Below are 24055 nucleotides of genomic sequence, written 5' to 3'. Positions count from 1 at the left end.
GCAACTGTGAGAGGGATCTTGGAGTCCTAGTGGACAACTATTTAGATATGAGCCAGCAGTGTGCAGCAGCTGCCAAAAAAACCAACACAGTTCTGGGCTACATAAACAGAGGGATAGAATCAAGATCACGTGAAGTGTTAATACCACTTTATAATGCCTTGGTAAGGCCATACTTGGAATATTGCATTCAGTTTTGGTTGCCACGATATAAAAAAGATGTTGAGACTCTAGAAAGAGTGCAGAGAAGAGCAACAAAGATGATTAGGGGACTGGAGGCTAAAACATATGAAGAACGGTTGCAAGAACTCGGTATGCCTAGTTTAATGAAAAGAAGGATTAGGGGAGACATGATAACAGTGTTCCAATATTTCAGGGGTTGCCACAAAGAAGAGGGAGTCAAGCTATTTTCCAAAGCATCTGAGGGTAGAACAAGAAGCAATGGGTGAAAACTAATCAAGGAGAGATGCAACTTAGAACTAAGGAGAAATTTCCTGACAGTTAGAACAATTAATCAGTGGAACGACTTGCCTGCAGAAGTTGTAAATGCTCCAACACTGGAAATTTTTAAGAAAATGTTGGATAACCATTTGTCTGAAATGGTGTAGGGTTTCCTGCCTGGGCAGGGGGTTGGACTAGAAGACCTCCAAGGTCCCTTCCAACTCTGTTGTTGTTGTTGTTGTTGTTGTTGCTGTTGTTGTTGTTGTTGTTATTATTAAAAGAAGCTTTTGGTCTCCCTTTTTTGGGGTCTTTTCCAGTCTTTTTCCGAGGCTTTTTGGGGCCATATTTTTCGGAAAAGGGGGCAAAAAAAGGCCTGAAAACAGGATGTGCGGGGACCTCCGGTGGCAACGCAGGCTTCGTGGACGTCCCTTAGGGATCATCTGCCCTGGGTTTCGTCAAACCGTCTCTGACAGTGTAAATCGGCTGTCAGACGGTTTGGAAATTCTTCCCCCGGGAGAAGGGGGAGAGAAGAGTGGTCAGGTTTGGGTAGAGCTCCCCAGGAGCCCCTGGAATCAAACCAGGGGTCCGAAGGGTGAAAGCCCCCATCCAGCCTGATGAAGCTCCGTACTCAGGGTGCTTCTGTTTATACAAAACGAGAAGCCACGTCCATCTCTGTGCCGAGGATTATTTTTAAAGAGAACTCAACGCAGACAGAACAAAGTAGGAGGACTAGCAAGAGAATTTGCAAGTAATAAATCTTAACTTCAGTTTTTAAATAGCTTTCCTTTGAACTAACTTTCAACCTGAGCAGACCTAAAATGGCGCTTGCAATACACAAAGGAAAGTGAAAGTTAAAGAGCTGTTTGTTAAAGGCATCAGTGTTTTTAGCGATGCTTAAAGCCGCTGTTTCTACTTGATAAAAGGCAGTTGGAATTAATTGGAAAAACTATAATTAGTTAATATTTCTGCCAGAGACTGTTGGAGATTTTTAAATATAACTACAAAAGGATAAAGGAAGAGATTTTAAGACTGTGGTGGCAGAGAAATTTAAAAAGACTTTTTATTAATTTTAATTTTAAGAAATAAAGTTTAAAAGAAGATGGCAGCTAAGCAATTAAAAACAACTGCTTCTAAAAGTGTTGGAGTGTGCTGGCATTTGCTTGTAAGAAGATTTTAGCAAATGGCGTTTTGTGTATTGGAAGTGAAAGTTAAGGAAATGCTTACTACAACTGCTGGCGTGGAACCTATAAGAAGAACTTAACAAGCTACTTTTTAAATGGAATGAATAAGAACTGTTTATGATTTTTTTTCTTTTTACCTTTTTCTCTATCACAGTGTTTAAGAAGAAAAGTTTATTGAATTTTTTTTTCTCTTTTTGGTAGATTATAGAGTTTAAAAATGGCTCTTAAGCAAACAGAATTAACTACTACTAAAATCTTGGAAATTTCTTCAGTTCAGATACGGAAATTAAAAGAAGATATCAAGGAAGGTTTAAGGAATTTTTTACAGGAACTTTTGGAGGCTCATCTTTTTAGAAATAAATCAAAAATTTATTGAAATGGAGAAAGAAATATCGGATTTTAAAGATATGGTGGAAGAGCAGAGGAGGGATATGAAAATGGTAAAGGATACAATTACGCCATTATTGGTATCTAGTATTCAGATGGAGGAAAGACTGGGAGAACCAAATTAATCTAGACTTGCAAAGGAAAATAGAGGAAGTTAAACAAATCAAATTAATTTGAATTTAGAGAATAAAATAGATGATACTCAGGTTAAGGTGGATAGGGCAGATGAAGAAAGGGTTATATTACAATATAGATTAATGAAATATGCTATAAGGGCGAGGGGATTAAAGGAATGCAGGCAGGAAAATTTAAAAGAGATTTTTACTCAGGCCTTTGCTCAGATAAATGGAGTGGAATCAGAAGATTTTGAAGTTAATATTGAAAAAATCTATCGTGTTAATTCTTGGTTGGCAAGGCAGAAGCGATTACCGAGAGATGTGGTTATTTATTTTACAAATAAGAAGATTAGGTATGGAATTTTACAAGCATTTTATAAAAATAAATTTCAAATATTAGGACAAGATATAATAATGATGAAGGAAATTCCTCCTAAAATGTTAAGAAAGAGAAAAGAATTTGCTTTTTTAGTGGATGAGCTTAAGAAACATATTTTAGATGGGAGGTTCCAGCTGGCTTAACAGTGAATTATAAAGGAAGAAAGTATTTTCTTAATACAGTTTTTAAAGCAAGAGACCAATGTATTAAAGATTGGAAATCCTTTATTGTTAGATGTTAAGCTGATTGGTGAGCAGATGGTGGAAAATGTGTAAGATAGAAGACAAGGGGAGGGAGAATGCTTAAGATGTGATTGTGATGGTATTTTTTTAAAAAATTTTTTTATATACATAGGGTTTAATTTTTATAACTAATCTATTTTGGGTATAAGTTATAGGTGTTATTTAGTAGTGTTATTGTTATAATTGATATATTTTGGATATAAATTATAGGTGTAATTCTAATAATGTTATTTGATTATGGTTAATTTTTATAATTGACTTATTTTGTATATAAATTATAGGTGTAATTTTAATAATGTTATTTGACATATGTAAGGTAAATTGAACAAATATTAATATTAGCAATGCTATTTGATGTATGTAAGTGATATCAAAGATATGAGAAGATAGAGTATTGTTTATTTTTGGCGATTGGATAGTAAAATCTAAGAATTTAAGCTGGAAATATGAATTATATTTGAGAGACTGTTTAAGGAAGAAAGGTATATTATAGAAGAATTTCTAATGAATACTAGAAGATGGAACGTTGTCTTGGTCTTGATCGATGAAGATTGGATATTAAAAACTATGTATTTTATCGATGAACTGAAAATACCAATTTAATTGGAAGATTCTGAAGACTTCAGGAGTGGAATGGACTGATATATATTTTGTGTTGATCGATGAAGTGTCTTATAGTCCAAAAAATAGGGTAACTAAGGTTTATTGTACATATTATATCCAGTTTCTCACTAATCATGAAAATATATCTCATCTGATTTTTATTTTTTGGAAATTATGTGAATTGTTTGAAAAAATCTTCCAAGCAAGAAACCTTCGTTTATATTTTCTGTTTAAGCAAATTCCATATCAACCAAGCCTTTTAAAATTAAATCACATACATTTAACATGCAGTTTAGTTCATAAAGGCAAGCAGTGGGAGAGTATACATGCATGCACAACTTAGGTTAAGAGTATTAACTGCCCAAGATAAAGAACTGGATAAATTTAAAGAACAAAAGGCTATTAGACATGGAGGACCATGTACTGAGATTTAGGAGACACCCCTATTTATGATATGACAAAGCTAAAGTGAATGCAGATTTTAAGAATTATTTTGTTTGGTGTGTCATCCTAAGAATTTGGAATAAATGTAAAACAAGGCTTTTTCCTAAAATACATTTCTGGCTATCATCCAAGGTTTTTTTAAAAATTTTTTAGTACAGCAATGTGTCAACTATCCCATTCATTTAGCTACCAAAGAAAGACTCCTGGGCCATTGTTTAACCAAGAGCATACTTTATTGGAGCTTAAATAGTTACAGAAGAATAGTGAAGCCAACTCTGATATTTTCAAGTGCAAAAAGCATAATTGACTTTTCTTTTCTCTTTTGGCCTGCCCATTGTTATTATTCACTGTCCAATCATTTGCATTTTTTGTTTGGAGAACAGGTTCTTTATTCTGGCAGACATTCCCGTTAAACAACCTTGGGAGTCTGGCATTGTCCCAGGCTTTGAGCTGGCATTCTTGGCATTTCTTTAAACCCCCTCCCCCACTTCCCATTGTTGCTAAATGTCTGGCTCAGAGTAGAAGTTGCAAAGCAAGCTGATTTTCAGCCATGACATGCTGCCCCTCCAAAAAAGAAGGGCCAGTCCTGAAATATAACAAACATACATACATCATTAATAACTTGACAAAATCACTACTGTATGAAAATCACATTGGCTTGTCTGGATTCTGGGCATAGAACCTCTGGGTGCATCTAGGGACATGGATGTGTGTTGCTTCCTCCCATTCTGCCTCTGCTATTGTAAACCCTTTCTATAGATTAAATCAGGGGTAGTCAACCTTTTTATACCTACCGCCCACTTTTGTATCTCTGTTAGTAGTAAAATTTTCTAATCGCCCACCGGTTCCACAGTAATGCGCCATGTATCGTCATCTGCGCATGCCTCTCGCGCATCGTGGATTGGGTTTGGGGGGGCCGCTGGCTACCAGCTCTGCTTCTCTGTTACAGCTGGGTGGTGTGGGGGGAGATGTGCGAGCTATTCTGGGACGAGGCTGTTTTATCTGCGGTCGCACTATAGTCCCATTTAGTTTCACTTACGTAACGTGAACTAAATTTATGCGTGGGTGATATAAATAATATATTTTCAGAAATTTAAATTGTCATGGAGAATTTTATGAAAACCTAATGAAAATGTTTTTAAATAATGCTATGAAAAGTTTTTAAAAAGTCAATTAAATTAAAAAAAAGGAAAGTGCTTCAGTATCGGACAAAACCCCTATTGCCCACCATGAAACGCCCACTAGTGGGCGGTAGGGACCAGGTTGATTACCACTGGATTAAATACTGTAACTTTCTCCTATGGACCTGAAAGTCAAGGATGTCTTTCACCTCAAAATATTTCTCTCCCTCTGTCCAAATGGGAGGGGGAGACAGTTCGATGTCAGGTTGCAAATGCGAACAATGAATGGCTTTGATGAACTACAATGGAACACTGGATGGAGGCACCTAAAGTTCTTTGGTAACTTTAACTCTACTGTCACCAGATTTATGATCCGGATGATGGGAAAAGATCCCACGTACTTCGGACCCAACTTCTTGCAGGGTTGCCTTGACTGCAAAATCTTGGTGGAAAGGTACACCCTATGCCTATTCTACTTCTGGAGCATTCTTTTCCTATCATCTTTTTTTTCCTGTTTTTTTTAAAATATATATCAACATCAATATATGAACAGAGCAGCATCTGGGTATCATTCATTTTGGGACAAGTAGCAATAATGATATTAATAATATTTGTTATATTAATCAAACTTATGAAATCCTAGTATTGGTACACATTGGTTTTAAATTAGTTTTCAATATTTCGATGTTCCATTTTAATGCCAATCACACTATTATTTGAGCTTACATAATAATTCTATCTATAATTCTTTCAATTTCTAATCTTTCCCTATAGTTATTGCTTTTACACTATTGTATAAAAAATATGTGTGCTAATGTTCCCCTTATTTCTACCTCTATTCTGGCTTCTAGTCAGGCCACCATTGCTAAATATTAGTGTTAATACACATGCTTATATTAAGATATAATCCTTTATTTAATTATTTAATGTTTCAATCACCATATTATTTAAACATACTTAATAATATCATATTTCAACTTCTAACCTTTCCATCTAGCTATTACTTTATATGAGTGTGTAGTCTTATTTCTACCTCTATTCTAATTTTTAATCAGGTCATCATTATATTAAAAAAAAAAGATCCCCCACCCTTCTATCCATCATCTCTTGCCCATTTTAATGCTTCAATTTTTATTTACTTTTTAGCTTGCCTCCCATACTCCTCTCTTGGATCCTTGTCTCTATCTACATCTATATCTTCACTGTTCAGTCTAAACATTTCTCTCATCTCTATCCTTCTAGGCTGCCCGACCTCCAAAGTATCTACCTAGGCCCCTTTCAAAAGTATCTTCCTGCTTATCCAATTCTATTTTTAAATCTCTTAAAGTACTTTCCCCTTGGTTTATTTCATCAGACATTATTATCTTTATTATCTTATCCTTCTCATCTTCTTGCTTTATTTGCTGTTTTTTCTGTTCTATCTTTTCCTTCATTTTTTCTGTTGTCTCCTTTCTTTCCTGGAATTTTTCATTGTCAGTTGCAGTATATTTTCTATTTTCCCACTTATGCCGTGCAATAGGTTCTTTATTCCCCTGTAATTCTTTGTCATAGTGTCCTTAATGCTTTGGAACATCAACACAATTTTTTTGAAATTTCACTTATTTCCCCCTGATGGAGCATTGTCTTATTTTAGTAAGTCCCACTCTTACTCAATAGTCCAAAAACAATATATTCAAGCCTAATGTTGCTCTTCAGAAAGTAAAATACTCATAGTTCTTTATATTCCAGGATTATTCAATCAGTTCCATTTTGATAGTCCAGGAAGCTTTCCAAAAATCAGAAGTCACTTTGGTTTACTTAAGGTTCTTCCTTATTCCCATAGTTGAGTATTCAGTAAAGTAGATAATTATAGAACAGTAGGTATTACCAGCTTTAAAGGCTGACTTGGCTTGGGTTTGGTCGTGCACTTAGTTTTTAAAAAGTTTGTGATGGGCAGGGTAATTTGAGCAAATTCAGGGATAAATTGCCGGTAAAAGTTGACAAAGCCAAGGAAACTGCAGCTTTTTCCTCATCTGAGGTGCTTCTCAATCTAAGATTACATGCACCTTTCCAGGATCTATCTCTACACTGTCCTGTGAGATTGGGAACCCTAGGTAGTCCAGTTTTGTTTTTTGAAAGTCACATTTGGATAGTTTTACGTAAAGCTGGGCTTTTCAGAGCTTTTCAAGTACCGCTCTGACTAATTTCACATGTTCTTCCATCTTTTGATGTAAATCAAAATATTGTCTAAATACACAAAATCTCTTTGTACAAATACTTGTGCAGGACCTCATTTATCAACTGCATAATGATGACTGGGGCCCCTTGTAGCACTCGACAATACTCAAAACTGGCAACAACCCAACAGACAATTAAATGCCATTTTCCACTCATTGCCCTTCTTGATTCTCACTTGATAATATGCCTCCCTTAAGTCTAATTTTGTAAAAATCCTCCTTTGACAAGGTGCCCTAACATATCTTTCATTAAGAGGAGAGAGTACATGTTTTCCACGCAAATGGTATTTAATTCGTGATAGTCCATCCATATCCTAAGTCACCCATCTTTTTTCTTTCTGAAGAGCATGGGGGCTGCCATGCATGATGTTGTCAGTTGAATAAAACCCTTGGCTAAGTTTTTGTCAATGAATGCTTAGAGTTCCTCCATTTCTCTAGGTGTCATTGAGTACAGCTTAGGTTTTGGCAGTTTGAACCCGGGGACAATCTCAATGGCACAGTCCGTGGGGTGGGGGTGGGGCAAAGCACGTCAGACTCTTTTTTGCTGAACACCAAGGCCAGATCTCAATATTCACTAGGAATGGAAATTTGCCTAATCCCCGCCTGGGCTTTTCTTGAACTTTCAGCTTTCGCTTTTCTAATTAGTGGCTCGTGGGCATTGTTTAGCACTTTCATGCTGGTTTCCTGGTCCTAAGAATTCTTCTGCATCTTCGTCCGGTTTTGCTTCCAGTATATGCAGGGGTTCCACTTTTTGAACCATGCAAGTTCCAGGATCAGGGTTTCAGTCATTCCCGGGGTCACAATGAGTTGGATAGTTTCAACATGGGCCCCTACCCTCATCTCCACCGGTTCAGTTAAGAATGTAGTCAGAGCCCCCTCCCCTCCGTCCGATTCAGCAAGCTGGGAGAAAGCTATGGGTCTTTTCAGTACCCTTAGTCTAATTCCACTTTTCCCAGCACACTAGAGCTAACTTGACACCTGGTGCACCCTGGATCTAGCAGAGCCATCAGGGGCCATTTTCACCCTAAGCAAGCCACCGTTATTTCTACCCTACAGGTCATGGGGAAGATGGTCCACTTATTATTGGGTTGTCTTCCCCTTCAGTATCACTCTTAAGCGTGACTAGTGTGTTCTTGGTCACAGTTCACTCCTCTTCATTGGATGGTGGGGAGAACTCTGTGACCTCCACTCCTTTACTACCACCTTCTTTTTTAAAAAAAATTTTATTTACATTTATATCCTGCCCTTCTCCGAAGACTCAGGGCAGCTTACAGTGTATAAGGTGTATAATGTATTATACAGTGTATAATTTTAGTTTTGGTAAACTCTTCCCCTTCTTTGGTTGGCCCCGGGGCTGGAAGCGGATATCAGGTGTGGTGTGGGACACTTAGCTGCTCTGTGCCCTTCCTTGCCACATCAGAAACATCCAGTAGGGCCTTGGCACATTTTTCCTATCTTGGTAAGGGCTGCGCCCCCTCTTCCTGCTCTTGGGTGGATGGTGGCCTTGGTTTTTTCATTCTGAATGCTCATGGATCTCACTCAGATTGATTTCCATTTCACTGGTCAGACAATACCATGCTTGTAGGGTTTGCAGCATTCCTCAGGATAGGCAGGTGTGGTACACCTCAAGCCTTCTCAGAAATGGATGATCAATACATGTTCGGCCAGTTTCCCAGGTGGGCCAGTTGGCAGAAGTCTTGAATGTACTCTGTTACTGGCTGCTTCCCCGTTTAATGGCCTGGATACAGGTTTCTGCATTGAGGTTGATTAACTCTGGGGTTTCCTTGTCATGTAGTGACACCAGTCACTCTGAGGCGTCTTCCTCCAGATTGACGGTCTGCACCATCTAGAGACAACGCTGGTAGTGCTCCATTTGATGCCAAGCCTAGGCTAAGAAATGAGCTTCAGCCACTCATCAAAATGAGCTGCAAAGGGAGACAGCTGGCAGTCTTCATGAACCAGGTAAAATCCCAGAGCCGGGGGCCCACCAGCCGCCTGTGCTACCAGAGCTGGTGGATGAGTAACAGTAGCAGGTGCTATTGCAGGGGTGGTGATGGATCCCAGTAATGGGGCAGTGTCTCCTGGTGTCGCCAGGGTGCAGACTTCCATCCCCTTAAACTTCTCTCTCAATAGTTCCACAGCTGGGCTCGGGATGATGGCCTGGAACTTCCACTAGGTGGGGTCATCCCATTCTGCTACCCATTGAGTCTTCCAGTGGCTTTCCTGCACCACATTGAATCATGGGGGGCGGGGGGGTGTCTTCAGCCTCGGCCACCTTCCTCACCTCCAATGACCACCGAGTCTTTAGCTCCTTGGGATGGTATTCTCCAATTGCTCTTTTGAACAGGCTGCTGTTCTAGTTTCTCGGCTTTGGTTTTCAGATGTGTTCCAGTGGTTTGGATTCCTGCTCCCCTCTGGGAGGAACCCATGGTTTCCTGAGTCAGGCTTTCCCCTGGTTTTTTTGCTGTTGACCCTTTACCAGAGCCAACATTGTTGCTCAACCTCCCTGGTGGGGTTAACGTAGGTTGTTTCTGTGAGAGTTGTCTTAATGTCAATTGTTCTATTCATTTAGATAGCAAAGAAAGACTCCTGGGCCATTGTTTAATCAAGAGTATACTTTGCTAGAGCTTAAATGAGTATAGAAGAAAAGTGAAGCCAACTCTGATATTTTCATGTGCAAAAAGCATAATTAAATTTTCCATTCTCCCTTGCCTACCCATAGTTATCATTCACTGGCCAATCACTTGCATTCCTTTTTGTTTGGAGAACAGGCTCTTCATTCTGGCAGACTTTCCCAGCAAATGACTTTGGGAGGCTGGCATTGTCCCAGGCTTTGAGCCGGCATTCTTGGCATTCCTTTACCCCCTCCCATTGCCTCCCCCCATCCCTCCAATCATTGCTAAATATTTGGCTGCGAGATGGAATTGGAAAGCAAGCCAATTTGCAGCCATGGCACAACGACTGTAAGACCAGCCTGATGGACCTATGGTGAAATACATTTTGCTCATGGTGAACTCTATTCAAAATTGAAAAAGGATCAGAGTTGGAAGTAAAGTTAAATAACATTATGTTCTAATTTAATTTTCTATTCATTAATTCTATTAAAAATTGAATATATAAAATGGATTGCCAAATTAATATAGTACTAGAATCCTATGCATATTTATTCAAAGTAGTGCCAAATGTAGTGGAATCATTTCTGATAAAGGTGTACAGGATTGAAAAACTAAAAAAAATTTTTTTTTAAAAAAAACTCAAAGTTCAAGAATAATTTGCATTATTATACATCTAAAAACTTGAATCAATATAGCCAGAAGAAACTTGCTTCACTTTGTGACTTTGTTTGAAGGGTATTTTGGATTTTTAACAATCCCAATTCATTAAAAATAATCAACCAGTGGCAAAATCAATAGACATTTTTGAATTTTTTCTCAGAGATTCTTTGCATATAAAAGAAACTATAGATTTTATAGTGTGAGCTGCACAGAGTTGATCTGGAGTTGGGTGACACTAAAATGAAATGAAATCGTACTAAGTGGCCTAACTATGGAGATAATCCGTTTGCTATTACCATTATGTAAATAATAGAAGTTGTCCTTAAATTAATTTCTGCTTGTGGTTCACAAAATACTCTTGGCAAAGTTATGGAACTATGAGGAAACAACATTTTCTTGAGACCCATCTTTTCCTCTCCCCTGAACATTCATCTTTAAAAGGCAACGACAGATCGGATTGGAATAACTTGTAAATGCATACATTTTCCAGAAAATTAATGTTTCTGTAAGAAAAGGAAGACAAAGAAAATAGATGTAGTTTTTCAAGAAACATCTGAAAAAGCTTTTTTAAAAGATGACTTGTAAAATAAACTATTGATTGAGCTGTCCATATTTTTAATAGTAATTTTATTAAAGATTATAACAGTTAAAAACCAAACAAACTGAAAAAGATAGAATAAAAGATGGTACAGAAAATGATGCCTACCTTCCTCACAATAAAAAATTTACTAACTTATCACTTTCACTTAAAATACAATAGCTGACCTCTTTTTCTTTATCTTATCTGTAAACAAATCCATAAAACAGTGCCATTTCAGGCCTGATGTCAGCAAAATCCATTAGTAGAGATGTTATCTATTTTAACTTTGACCAAATAAGCCAATTTTATATTTCTTCCTTTTAACAATCTTAATTTTTAATGTCTTCAAATAATGGCATAGAACTTTATTTCTTTTCTATTTTTTTGGTCCTTTCTCAGAAGATTCGTCATAGCACATTGCCACTGATCACCGCCTCCGTGCGTCACATTTTTGGCCTCTGCACGCCCCATTTTTGGCCTCCGTGTATTGCGTTTTTGGGCAGTTCCAGGCGGTGGGGATCAGTGGTGGCGGGAACCAGCCAAAAATGCAATGCGCAGAGGCAAAAAAACAGAGCATGCGGAGGCCGAAAACGTGCCTAATAGTTGAAAAGCAGCTTATAGTAATTTCCAAAATTGATTAGAAAAGGAAGTATGCAAACTTAGTATCCTTTCAAAGATGCCAATCACAATTTGAAGATGGTTATTCCTTTACAAACATCTCTGAATATTTTTCTTGATGATTGTCACACAAATGCAGAGAATACATATATATATTCCCAATAATATATCTACATAATTTATGATTGTGAACAAAGTAAAAAAAATGTTTTTGAGAAATGCAGAGAATTGAGAAGAGTTAGATGGAAAAATAGTAAAAGATTTGATAATCCTTTATGTATACAATTTCTATACAAAACCAACAACATTAATTCCATACTGCTTTGAGTGTGACAATGAAACAATGCCCGAACCCATGGAAATCTGGAGATTTCATAAGGCAGTATAATAGCAAGCATGGGTTCCATTTCTGTTGGCACTGGGTGGAGCTAGCTAAAGCAAAAAGTCTGAGAGTGAGTTGATATTCAGTTAAACAAGTGTTCAGAAACTGAGGAAATTAAAAAATAAATGTCTGTCTGACAGTAAAGTCTTTTAACAATTAAAAATCAATGGACATGTCCATAGTGCTTTAAGCAAATTGTTGAATATAAAAATGTGCACTCTAGTCATTTCCTTATAGATAGAGTGGCTACACAGTTGGACTGCCAGGCTGCCAAATTAAAAAACAAGATATCTTGTTTGCATGTTTATCTTTGTAAGCAGATTATCTAATGTAAAAAGTGTCAGCATGCAAACATGATTTAGGAAATATCTCATCAGTCAGATAAATATATTTTTGCTATTCTTATAAGGTTCAAAGGCTCTACTATTGAAATAAATATATTCTTGTTGCTTCTTTGCTGAAATGTGTCTATTTGCCTTAGCCAAGTCATGTGAAAAAATACAATTTATTTGTTTATTTAATTAAATTTATATCTCCTCCCATTTCACTTTTATGTGACTCTAGGTGAGTAGAATATAGAATACACAATTGTAAAATAAAAATAAAACACATAGCAGCCAAACATTATCTAACCCATCATCCTCACAGCCAGGAGATGAGAGTTATCAGACTTAGGCACAAGAGCAAGTTTTCAAGATCTTACAAAAGACTAACAGTAACAGGGCAATCTAATCTCAGGAGTCCTGATGTTCCATAGGACAGTTGCCATGGCAGAAAAGGTTCTCCTTCTGGGCAGCATCAGCCAACACTCCCTTGCCAAAGGTACCCAAAGCAGGCTCTTCCTGCCAGATTGGGTAGGATGGGCAGAAACAATTAGTAGGGAACTCTATTATATAACATAGTAATTTCCTTGGCCTGATATTTGAATGGTAAAATATCAGTCCGCGTAGACCAGTGATGGCTAACCTTTTTGCCGTCGCATGCCAAAAGCATGGGGAGTGGGGGGGGCGTGTGCGCATGTGCCCACACCCATAATTCAATGCCCCTCCGCGCCCCCTCTCCCCGTGCGACCCTCCTGCACTTCCCCCCCCTTTTTGGCACATGATGGCAAAAAGATTACTGGTGGGACTGTTAGGCTCATTTTTTGCCCTCCCCAGGCTCCAGAGGCTTTCTTGGAGCCTGGGGAGGGCAAAAACAGCCTCCCCACCCCTGAGACCGGAAATGGCCTGTTTCCCTACTTCCGGTGGGCCCGGAAGGCCTGAAAATCAGCTTGCCAGCGCGTACATGCGCGATGGAGCTGAACTAGGGCAACGTTCGTGTGCCCACAGATATGGCTTCATGTGCCACCTGTGGCATGCGTGCCATAGGTTCACCATCACAGGCGTAGACTATATCCCACACATTTTTGTGGTTCCAGGATGAAAATTGAGGAACCAAGGGGTTGTTTTAGGTTCTACCATATTAAGTCTTGAAATGTTTAGTGGACTCTTACAACAAATGTATACTTCTTTTGCTTAGTAATGCTACAATACATGAGAGTTAACACTTGCCAAAGGTGGGACTTTGTTGATGGGAACTCAATAAAAAAGGAAGCTCTTTTGTTACCTAAATGTTAGGCTGTAAAGTTTTAACTTCAGTGTTTAGGATCTTTAAATATGGAGACAGTTAAAATCACGATGCTATACATTTTGACAACATAACTGCTGTCCTCTGGCAATTGAAGCTTTTAGATATTCTTAAAGGGTAGACCTCAACAGGGATAACATGATGCAATCAAGGTATAAATAACAATTGCCAGATGGGGCTGATTCAGACATAGTTGCTATTCATCTAACAATATTTATTGTACTCTATAAGTATGATTTCACACAAGCATTCATATTCTCTCTCTAGATTTAAGCTCTTTTTCTCTTTGAAGCTACAAAAGGGGAATCTGAATAACAAGGCTGCTGGGATGGTGAAACGACTGCATCCTAAATAAATTAAAATTCTGACTCTGTATACTTGGCAGTATTAAAACATTTGTTAATTACATGCTCATATTATTTGATCTTAATTGACCAATGACTATTATATTCTAACATGTCAGGCATGGAAGAGAATGATATGTAAATGACTTATACAAACTTAACAGTAATTATTGTGGATATTGTGGATACAGCTTACAAATCTGAAATCTCATCAAAGTTTGAAAATCTAACTGTGGTAGATTACCCTACTTCTGATGCAGCACTGTTGGCCAAGTGGGAGAGTTAATATTATGGTATATAGAGATAAGTACAACATACACCTATTTGTCTATACAGGTAGTCCTTGATTTACAACAGTTCATTTAAAAGTTACAAAAGCACTGAAAAAAGTGACTTATGACCTTTCCCCAAACATACGACCATTGCAACATCCCTATGATCATGATCAAAACTCAGATGCTTGCAAACGATTCATATTTTTGACAGTTGCAGTGTCCCGGGGACATGTGAACAGCTTTTGCAACTTTCTGACAAGCAAAGTCAATAGGGAAGCCAGATTCACTAACAACTGTGATACTAACTTAACAACTGCAATGATCCACTTAACAACTGTGGCAAGAAAAGTAGTAAAATGGGCAAAGCTCACTTAACAAATGTTTCACTTAGCAACATAAGTTTTGGGCTCAATTGTGGTTGTAATTTGAGGACTACCTGTATATGGAAAAAATAGCAGTAGCATGAGTATATATAAAACAGAAGTTTCCTTTGATTATGACAACACTCCTATTATCAGGTCATCTTCAAACATGAATTTGAACTGAAAATTACCCTATAAAAAGACAGCCAAATTAGTACAACCTATTGTAGACTATTTTGAGAGACTATTTTGAGCAGAAAAGACAACGTGCAGGAGACAGAACAGTATCCTACATTCAGTACACTAGAGAGAGAATATATGTTAACCTAAAGAAGGCACGCAACCGACAGCGCAGGCAATGTAAAGGAAGCGATGCAATCGGACATCCACGCGTCTCAATCCAACTGTTTTCAGTTTACAGGGAGAAAAACGACAGTACCATCATACCCAACGACTTCGAGAGAATCCCTCCAGGACAAGAGAAAGAGAAGCCAAAACAATTTCACATGCGCGCCCAAAGGAAGCCTAGTACCGTACAGAGACATCCCCGCGCCAATTCCCGCTCACCTCTTTGACGGGAGGGAATTTTTTGCGGCACTCCAGGCTCAAGGCCCGTAGGTCGCTCTGCATATTTTCCAGCAGTTTCTTCACGGCCTCAGGACTGCTGGTGCCGGCCATGGCTCTGCCAGGGGATCAGCACAGTAGCGGGGGCAAAGCGAGAAGGCCCACAATGACCAGCCGGCCGAGCCAGCCTCACCCGTCCCCACCCGTTTCGAGGGGCGTCCCGGAGGAAAGTATTGTTGTCTCAAGAAGGCAGTCCTCCTCCTCTTCCTCCTCCTCCTCCTCCCCCCGCAGGGGCCGGTCCGGCCGCGTCTCAGTCCACGTCCACTTCAGCTCCCACAATCCCAAGCGTTGCACACGTCAGCCCGGCTTCCGCACGCGGAGCCGGGAGTGGGGGAAAGAGGCGGAGCGGGCGACGACTGGGCGACTCGGAGAGCGGTTCCCCAAGCGGCCCTCGGAGTCGGGTGGCCTCAGTGACCTGGGAGTACCGCGACTTTTGATTCCGTGTCAGGTGGAGTGCCAATATCGGAACTTAATTGATGACAAGACTCAGTCCCGACACAAATGAAGTATCCGGTATTTTCTTCAGCTACAGCATTGGCGTGTGTATGTGTGTGTGTCTATGGTTCTAAGCACTGTTTTTCAGTTTGCTCTGTTAAAGATAAGGCGCAAAAAGTACATTTTAATTGTAGTTCGGTAGGCTTTGTTCTTAGGTAGGTACAGTATAGATAAGATTGCCAGCTAATGAATAGGGTCAACAAACAATTGAGAAGTAGATCTCTTTGCCTGTTTTTTGACTTTCATTTAGATAGATTTGTTCCTGCTAGCATTGTGGGCTTTGATCCTTCCTCTTATATTTATTTCAACTATTTCATGCAATGTAATAATGTACTTCCATCAGAGTTCTAACGTAAACTATTCTTTTTTGCATTACCTACGGGCAGAGGTCTGGGGGTCTATGGATGCTTTCCTTGGGAGTGGGAACTGCTTCAGGAGATTAATAAGTCACTGTATGAAAATGCATATGTTGTACATTATCCTACAATTTTTATTTATTTATTTCGTCAAATACATATTGAATAATATATATAAGCATAAATTGAAAACATAAAATGAATGCAACTAAAGGGAACATTAGGACAGGAATGGTAGGCACGCTGTTGCTCTAATGCACGCCCCTGTGCATAAGATTAAATACAATCTGTATTTAAAAAGCCAAACAGTGTCTTCTTGGTGATACCAAAAGCTTTTCCTTGGCTGAGTTTAAAAAAGAGAAAAACTCAGTACTCACTGAGTGGAAAAATTAGGCAACTCACCTTTCATATTCAATTCAAAGCATTGCTCCATTAAAAATTAAGAGGACTGTCAATGGTATCATGTGATATAGATGACTTTAGTAACATGACAGTAAAACAGTCATATAATTAAACTTAGGTTTATGTGCATGATTAAATTGTGTTTAGTACAGCTATTCACATGCTTAAAAGTCTTAGCTTCTGAAATATTTTAATTATATCCTGTCACATGGCCTGTAATTGAATCTTACATTATATTGAGGTAAGAATGCATGTAGCTATTCAAGAAACTAAAGGTAATGCTGATGGGAATATATTATATAGATTAAGTAATAGCTCTTGATTTTATTCCATATTTGGAGACTTTGTGATATTGCTTTAATTGCTTTAGTTATTGAAGTTATTCCCTTTTGGATTTTGCAAGATAGGGAATAAGAAATAGTAAGCTAAAGAAAGGCATAAGAACACATAGCTAAAACAATCTCAGTACTATTTACTATACTCCATTGAGCAAAGTGGACATATGAGCATCTTAGCGACCATGATTTATGACCAAATTCTTGTCTCAATTATCATCAATTGAAGACTACCTGACAAAACAACAACCAATCGGTATGAAGCCATATTTCTTACTCATATGTTCCTTACTGTTTAAAATAAGATTATGATTTGCATATAAGATCTTTTTTCTTGTAAGATGATTCATCTTTTTATACTTCCAGACTGAAGACATACTTCCTTGAAATATGACTAAAGCTAGATTGCAGTTCCAGTTGTGTTATTTGTATTTCATGCACATAGTTACATTAATTAAATTACTGTTACATAATACTTAGCTGAACATTACCAATAGCTTCAATATATATTTTTAATAACTGGCATTTAGGATTAATGAGACCTTATGACTGGCATTTCATTTCCCCCCCATTTCTAGTTTACTAAATGTAATAGTAACTTTTTAATTATAGCTTCTATATTGCAGTGTAATTGCTAGGAGTTGAAAATAACTCGATGGCAGAAAATCAGTTAATCTATGTTGTAAGGTTTATTTTTCTGAAAATCAGTTGAAACTATTGTCTTCCATTATATACTGAAGATAATGTTCTCTATTCAAATTACTATGGATTCACTAATTAAAACTCTATTCAGTTGTTATTTGCCATTATGTGTGTATGAAAAGAATCAATTATTCCATAATATTTAATGTGTGAAGGAATCTTTGTTAGTATTATAATTTTCTGTAATAATTGGTATTAATCAGTCAAGGTTGTGCTGATGTAGTATTGAACAGAAGACAAATTGACTTACCAAACAAGTTTACAAAAATGAAATGTAAGCAATTCTGCACCTCAAAATTTGTCACAAAATAACAAAAAATTAAGAGTTTGAATTTTTTAAACTTCAGTAAGCATATCGGTGTAAGGCTATGATTGGCACTGGAGAGACCAATCTTTAGTTCAACCCTGTTACAAAATCTCACTGGGTGGCTTTGGGCCACGACGATTATATATTACCTGAGTTGAGCAAAAGGCAGAATGTTAATTTAATTAAATCTTGAAATTGCACAATATTCTCTGGAATCTGTTTGGTTTAGTTTCATTTCTATATGTCCTTTAGTCTACTAACTATCAATGGCATTTATAAATTTTAAAAGATAGTGCAGTGAAAGGAAAACACCAATATCTTTTTGAGTAATATAGAACAAAGTTTATTTTCACAGACTCTGGCTGCTGACCTTAAAGGCTGTTCTGAAGAAAGTAAAGATAGTGGTTGCAGAAGAAGGTTGAGGGAGATGCCTGAGAAAAGCCTGCAGATATAGCATTGTTACTAGGCCTGTACAAACTACCCCACTCTTCTATACTGCCTAGCCTAGATTTGACAATGCCAGGCAGAAAAGATTGCTGGTCCTTAAGCCTTTCTCAGAGGGAAGTGAACCAACTAAAATTAGGGGGTGGATAATGCTGTTACAAGGGACGCGGTGGCTTAGTGGGTAAGACGCTGAGCTTGTCGATCGAAAGGTCAGCAGTTCAGCGGTTCAAATCCCTAGTGCCGACTAACGGGGTGAGCTCCTGTTATTTGTCCCAGCTTCTGCCAACCTAGCAGTTCAAAAGCACATTAAGAAATGTAAGTAGAAAAATAGGGACCACCTTTGGTGGGAAGGTAACAGTGTTCTGTGCGCCTTTGATGTTGAGTCATGACCACGGAGATGTCTTCGGACAGCGCTGGCTCTTCGGCTTTGAAACGGAGATGAGCACTGCCCCCTAGAGTCGGGAACGACTAGCACGTATGTGCGAGGGGAACCTTTACCTTTACCTAATGCTGTTACCTCTATAATCATAATACTGTTGGCTGTTAACTTTAGATACATTTGTAGGCAGGTTTACCTGAACATGCATATGTATCTATGTAGTTAACTAGACCATAGTTTTGCTGATATACAACACTAGAAACAGTACAAAAATAGTGAAGGCAGGTTAATGAAATGGCAAAGCAATAAAGCATGATTGAACACAGTGGTACTTTTTTACTCAACTGCTTTGAAACTCATTTGAATTTGGTACTCCACACATTTTGACATGAAAATTTCGTGCCAGTACTCATTGTTTACTTGGTACTCAACCCACAAACTAGAACTTGTTGGTGTCAGTGGCCTTGTGACTCACTACATTATTTCTTATCGGAAAAATTTGTTTCCTACTCAATGTGTTTAGTACTCATCATGCCTCTCAGAACTGATTAAGGATGAGTGCTGAGGTATCACTGTATATGTATTCCCATCAGATCCCTTCTTAAAGGACTGTTCAAAGACAAGGCAGGGGCCAAGCACGTATCTGGGGTTGGGAATGGGAGTGCTGTTCCAGGTAGCAGAGACCGCAATAGAGAAAACCCATTTCCTGCATCTCATCAGATGACACTTCTTAGTCAATCAATTTGATGCATATCAATTCTTTCCAATTGTAAAGGGTGGGCAGAAACTATGGAGATCATCCTTTAGACAGACATTCTACCATAGATGAATTTATAGCTGGCAACCAACCCTTGAATTTCAATCAGAAGCTAATTGGCAGCCAGTACAAGTCATGAATTGGAGGAATTATATGAGTGTAGCCAGTACTGCCCATGGTGCTGTATTCTGGGTGCTGCATCTTCAAAATGGTCTTTAAGGTTAGCCCCATATAGAGTTCACTGCAGTTATCACAGGTGTAGTGATCCAGATATGAGTGACTTTCTGTAGGATCTCCTGGTCCAGGAATGGATGCAACTGGTGTACAAGATTTTCCTGGCCACAATTTCCACCTGCTCTTTGAAGCAGGATTTCAGGTAACAGAAAAATCACAAATTGTGTACCAGTCCTAAATAGAGAGGTGTGACCATACTTAGTATTAAAGATAAAATTAACCAGTCTTGTTAGGGCTAAACCTGAGTTGATTTTACCCTATCCAAATTTTCATCACATCCAGACATTGGGACAAGTACTTGATAGCTTTACTCGGCCAGCCTACTGTAAGATTCATGTGCAGTACTGATGCTGCTTGACATGATAAAACTCAGCAGTCTCATGGCTATGTTATTCAGAAAGGGTGAGGACTCCAAGTACTGTGTTGCCCTATATTTCAGAGGCTTTGGCCACAAACATTCTCTTCCTGACAGCATCAAATGAAGCTGATTATAAAATAATCACAAAACACAGCATCCCTACCCCCAATCCCTCTTGGGACTCGAAGATCCCACAATCCCTAATCCCTCTTGGGAATTGGAAGATCCCACAAATCAGTGGTATCCAAAGCTTTTGAGAGATCCAGGAGAAACAGAGCACCCATCCCATGGCTCTGCTGGAAATCATCAAAAAGTGTGACCAGTATCCCAATAGTCTGCGCCAACCTGAAATTTGCCTGAAGCATTATTAATATAATCTCTTTTCTCCAGAATCCACTAAAGGCACAGCCTGATCACCTCATCAACTTTGTCTGAAGTTGGGTCCAGCATTGACTTGAGGAGGGGCACCCTACCACCTTCAAGGCAGGCAAACTACCATTTGGACCAATTGCCTATCATTCCCCAGGTGCGTTTTCACTAATCAGGGACAGAGGTTAAGTAAAGTGGTTGGGTTTACAGTCCTGGGAACTCTGTTTACTTTCTTAACAGTTGAGTCCATTGTATAGATTGAACATTTGAAATATCAGTTGAGTCAAGTTGTTGTGACCCAGGCCCAAGTAGGCAGGCCCTGCCCTCACCTCAGCCTCATCACTGTTCGACTCCATTGCCAGCTCTGTAGGCTGCTGACAGACCACAACACAAGTGTTTTAGCTTAGTCTGCATCATGACGTGTCACTTTTTACGTTTTCACCAAAAACAAGTGTTCTAAATAAATTGGGATTTAATTTAGCATAGCAAGATTGTATATTTCCTTGATTTATATATCACACTAATACATGATAGGGTTTGGTTTTGGTCTTATACCAAACCCATTTAATATGCAACTATAGTTTTAAAAATCATAATTAAGCAAACCATATCTAAGCAGGCTGTGAACCTAGTTATTACACATGAACATGTATTATGTATAATTTTCTAAATCAGCTGCTTGGAAAATACAAGTGTAAATTATATAATTGTCCAACCAATTTTATATAGCAATGCATTGTGTGAAAGATGTCAAATAAAATAGTTGTGAGGCATTTCTGAGATGTGGATAATTCAAATGTCAGTCCTATACATATTGCCGATAGTATTTTAATCAGTTCAGAAGAATTTAGTTCCGTGTAAGCATGAGTAGAATTGTCCCAGGTTTCACTCATTGTACAGTTCAAAAAAAGACACATTTTTTCAGAACATTTATTTTTAGATCTTCAAGGTGGCTGAAAATTTGGCTGTGGCCAATATTTGTATTTGATTCAATGATGGCATAGTCACTATTAGATGAAGTGTGATTTCTACAACCACACAGCAATTATCAAGGTTTGAAAAAAAAATCAAGAAAACGAAATAAGGCGTTGAATAGCTTTATTGAAATTTTTATAAATAAAACATGCGCATTTCAAATGTAAACCCAAGTGAACTCAAGTGCAGACAATTTTCAACCTCTGTCATGCAGGAGGCTAGCTTACATTGAAAAAAAAGCAGCTTTAAAATACCAGGATTAAACACCAGCTTTTAATATCAAAGTATAAAGCAAAGCCATGTCCACAAACCTAATTTTATCCTGGTCAAATGCAATTTTAAACTTTTAAATGCTAACATAAATAAATAATTTACCAAAATGTGCACTCACAGAGTGAACTTTATTTACAATACACAATTTATAACCTATTGTATTTGCTTAGTTCAAGTGAAGATCATACTTTTTGCTTTAACAATGGTGGGACCTTAGGTAGTAGATATGTGAAGTGTGCCTCCACACTTAAGAGAGTTTCTATCAAAGACAGTATTGTATATGAATCAACAATACTTTTCTTCAACTATCAAAGGAAAGTGGCAAACAAAAACATTTCAAACGGTCACACTTATTTTTGGCATCCCATACTCCTTCAACACAATTAAACCCAATTCAAGGTATGTATACTTTATCTACTTATTGTACAGGTTCTGACTCTTGAACATGCAAATGCCAATTTTTCTATATTAAGTAAAGTTACCTTTTGAGATAAGATGTAAGGCTATGGTGAATCCACCAAGAACGCACATGAAAAATTAGCAGACCTACCTTTGAACCAGTTGCCCATTAACAAATTTGAAGGCAAGTTATATGGAAAAGTCATCTAAGCTTGATGCACAGTCATTACTATGAATACAGTATACTATTAAAAATTGGAACCTATTACACTGTATGTAGTTTGTAAACTGTCAAACTACTAAAAATTGGGAGGAAGAGGGACTTACAGCACAGTCAAAATTTTTGGACTGACACCAGATTAAAGTTACGCACATCTTATAAACAAGATAACAGGGATTATGTTTACAAAGTAGATCCAACAAGCAATGAGGGATACTTACATTTAATTGAAAAATTCAATTCCTTAATGCAGCATGAAATCCAGAACCTGTTCCACAGCAGCAGTAAGATGAACATAATATTCTGGAAGATTACTTTTATTACAAAAGGTTAAAACACCTTTTCCAAGTCATTTTATCATGATTAAGTTTCTTTTTAATCAATATTTGAGGGAGACACTTGAAAATCTGACATTCCAAGAATGTTGCTGCATTGAGTTGAATATACTAGTCAATGTTTTTGTTACTGGTCTAAGGACATATCCATTGAAAAACGGAGGTTTTGCAGTAATATTCTTGGGGTATTGAGAGAAAAAAAAACAAATCCACAAATTGTCAATATTAATTTGCATCCAAAACAAAGAAACTGTAATTCATCCAGATTGCAGCAGAAATTGTAAAGGGATTTATTTTGATTTCCTATATAGCTTGTAAATACAAGATTGCAAAGATATTGGAGACAAATTCTAATGTTTTCATTGTGTTTCACTTCAGGTACTGCACAAGTTAAAATGTAACAAGGATTTACATTCTGTCATCTGAAATTTCCCATCTCAGATTTTATTTTTAATTTGGTGGATAATTTCATTTTTTAAACCGAGAGCTCCCATCAGGAAGTTCTTCTCTGTATGGCTTCTAGTTCTTCGATTAATTAGTGTGCATACAATTTTCATTCTCTATATCATTGTCATTCTCATTACTGTCTTCATCACTCTCTAATGGAATGCCTGTAGCAGCAGAAGCACCTTGTTTAGTTTCCCGATCAAGAGGGAAAAAACCAGTTCCACTGATTGTGTCTTGTCTCTGATAGAAGAGCACATAAGCTGCTTTGGACTGCAAAACAAAGGGAAAATGTTGATTATCAAAGTTAAACTCTCCATTTTAATTACTTAATGTTCAATTTTATTATAGTAAAATATATTCAAATTAAGGACAATACAATTTATTCTATTACTTTCATACATAAATAACTAGGCTCTACCTTTGGCAAATAGTTATATTGATATTTAATTCCTAGGGCTTTAGTAATGGTCAGATGTTTGCACATGGATAATACATGCAGAAGTAGCCCATTACAAGGCATAAATGAAAACTGACCATTACAGAGATGAATAAAGAAAATTATGGGGAAGTATATCAGGAAAACAGGATTAAGATGAAATTTAACAGTTTGTTTAGCTACTCCAAGTTTAACATTTTCTGTTAAAACAAACAGTTTTAACAGAAAGCAGTCCTAATAAATATTATACATATTTCTACTCTTAAAGTATATTGGAAGTTTTTATATGACTGTCAATGAATTTTATCTATGCAAAACAATGCTGTATCACTCTTTTTTGACATTCAATATGTACCCAATCAATCAAATTTGATCATATAGAAGTAAGCAGGGCAGGGAGATGAAGTTATTAAACTAACTTGAATTTTTTGCAAAAGCAGTATCTAGAATAAGAAAAATCATTTTACTCAAAATGCTAATAACAACCATAATGAAGATAAAGACACATATAAAATTTGATCACATAAAATTAAGCAGGGCAGGGAGAAGAAGTTATTAAACTAACTTGAGGCAGTGGATAAACTTAAATACATTGGTGGTATATATTGCTCACTGAAAA

General features: G+C 37.6%; 2 protein-coding genes and 1 long non-coding RNA gene across 12 annotated transcripts in view; 1 reads left to right on the top strand and 2 right to left on the bottom strand.

Moving 5' to 3' along the window:
- Window positions 1-15472, bottom strand: part of MON2 (MON2 homolog, regulator of endosome-to-Golgi trafficking) — an 85050-nt gene extending 69578 nt beyond the window's left edge. For 4 of the 6 annotated variants that reach the window (XR_009156125.1, XM_058191163.1, XM_058191164.1 and 1 more), the window contains exons 1-2: window positions 15157-15294; window positions 10699-10905 (exon numbers count right to left, since the gene is read on the bottom strand). Coding sequence is in view for 5 of the 6 variants with exons in the window: in XM_058191163.1 (XP_058047146.1) it covers window positions 10699-10830 (132 nt within the window). In the remaining variant the exon portion in view is untranslated. Of the gene's footprint in view, window positions 1-10698; window positions 10906-15156 lie in introns of all 6 variants that reach the window. The other 2 variants (XM_058191165.1, XM_058191166.1) reach the window with 1 other exon arrangement.
- Window positions 15473-15543: 71 nt separating this feature from the next.
- LOC131202314 (uncharacterized) lies at window positions 15544-23068 on the top strand. Its single transcript, XR_009156129.1, has 3 exons — window positions 15544-15756; window positions 20373-20508; window positions 22932-23068. It is a non-coding gene; the product is annotated as an uncharacterized LOC131202314 (long non-coding RNA).
- The window catches only part of USP15 (ubiquitin specific peptidase 15), a 71044-nt gene continuing 68421 nt past the window's right edge, over window positions 21433-24055 (bottom strand). For all 5 annotated transcript variants that reach the window (XM_058191169.1, XM_058191170.1, XM_058191171.1 and 2 more), the window contains one exon: window positions 21433-23270. In XM_058191169.1, the coding sequence (XP_058047152.1) occupies window positions 23085-23270 (186 nt within the window). In that variant the 3' untranslated portion in view covers window positions 21433-23084. The remainder of the gene's footprint in view (window positions 23271-24055) is intronic.

Source organism: Ahaetulla prasina, chromosome 7, assembly GCF_028640845.1.
Source record: "Ahaetulla prasina isolate Xishuangbanna chromosome 7, ASM2864084v1, whole genome shotgun sequence".
In the NCBI taxonomy this organism is placed as follows: domain Eukaryota; kingdom Metazoa; phylum Chordata; class Lepidosauria; order Squamata; family Colubridae; genus Ahaetulla; species Ahaetulla prasina.
This window is presented reverse-complemented; position numbering and strand designations above follow the sequence as displayed.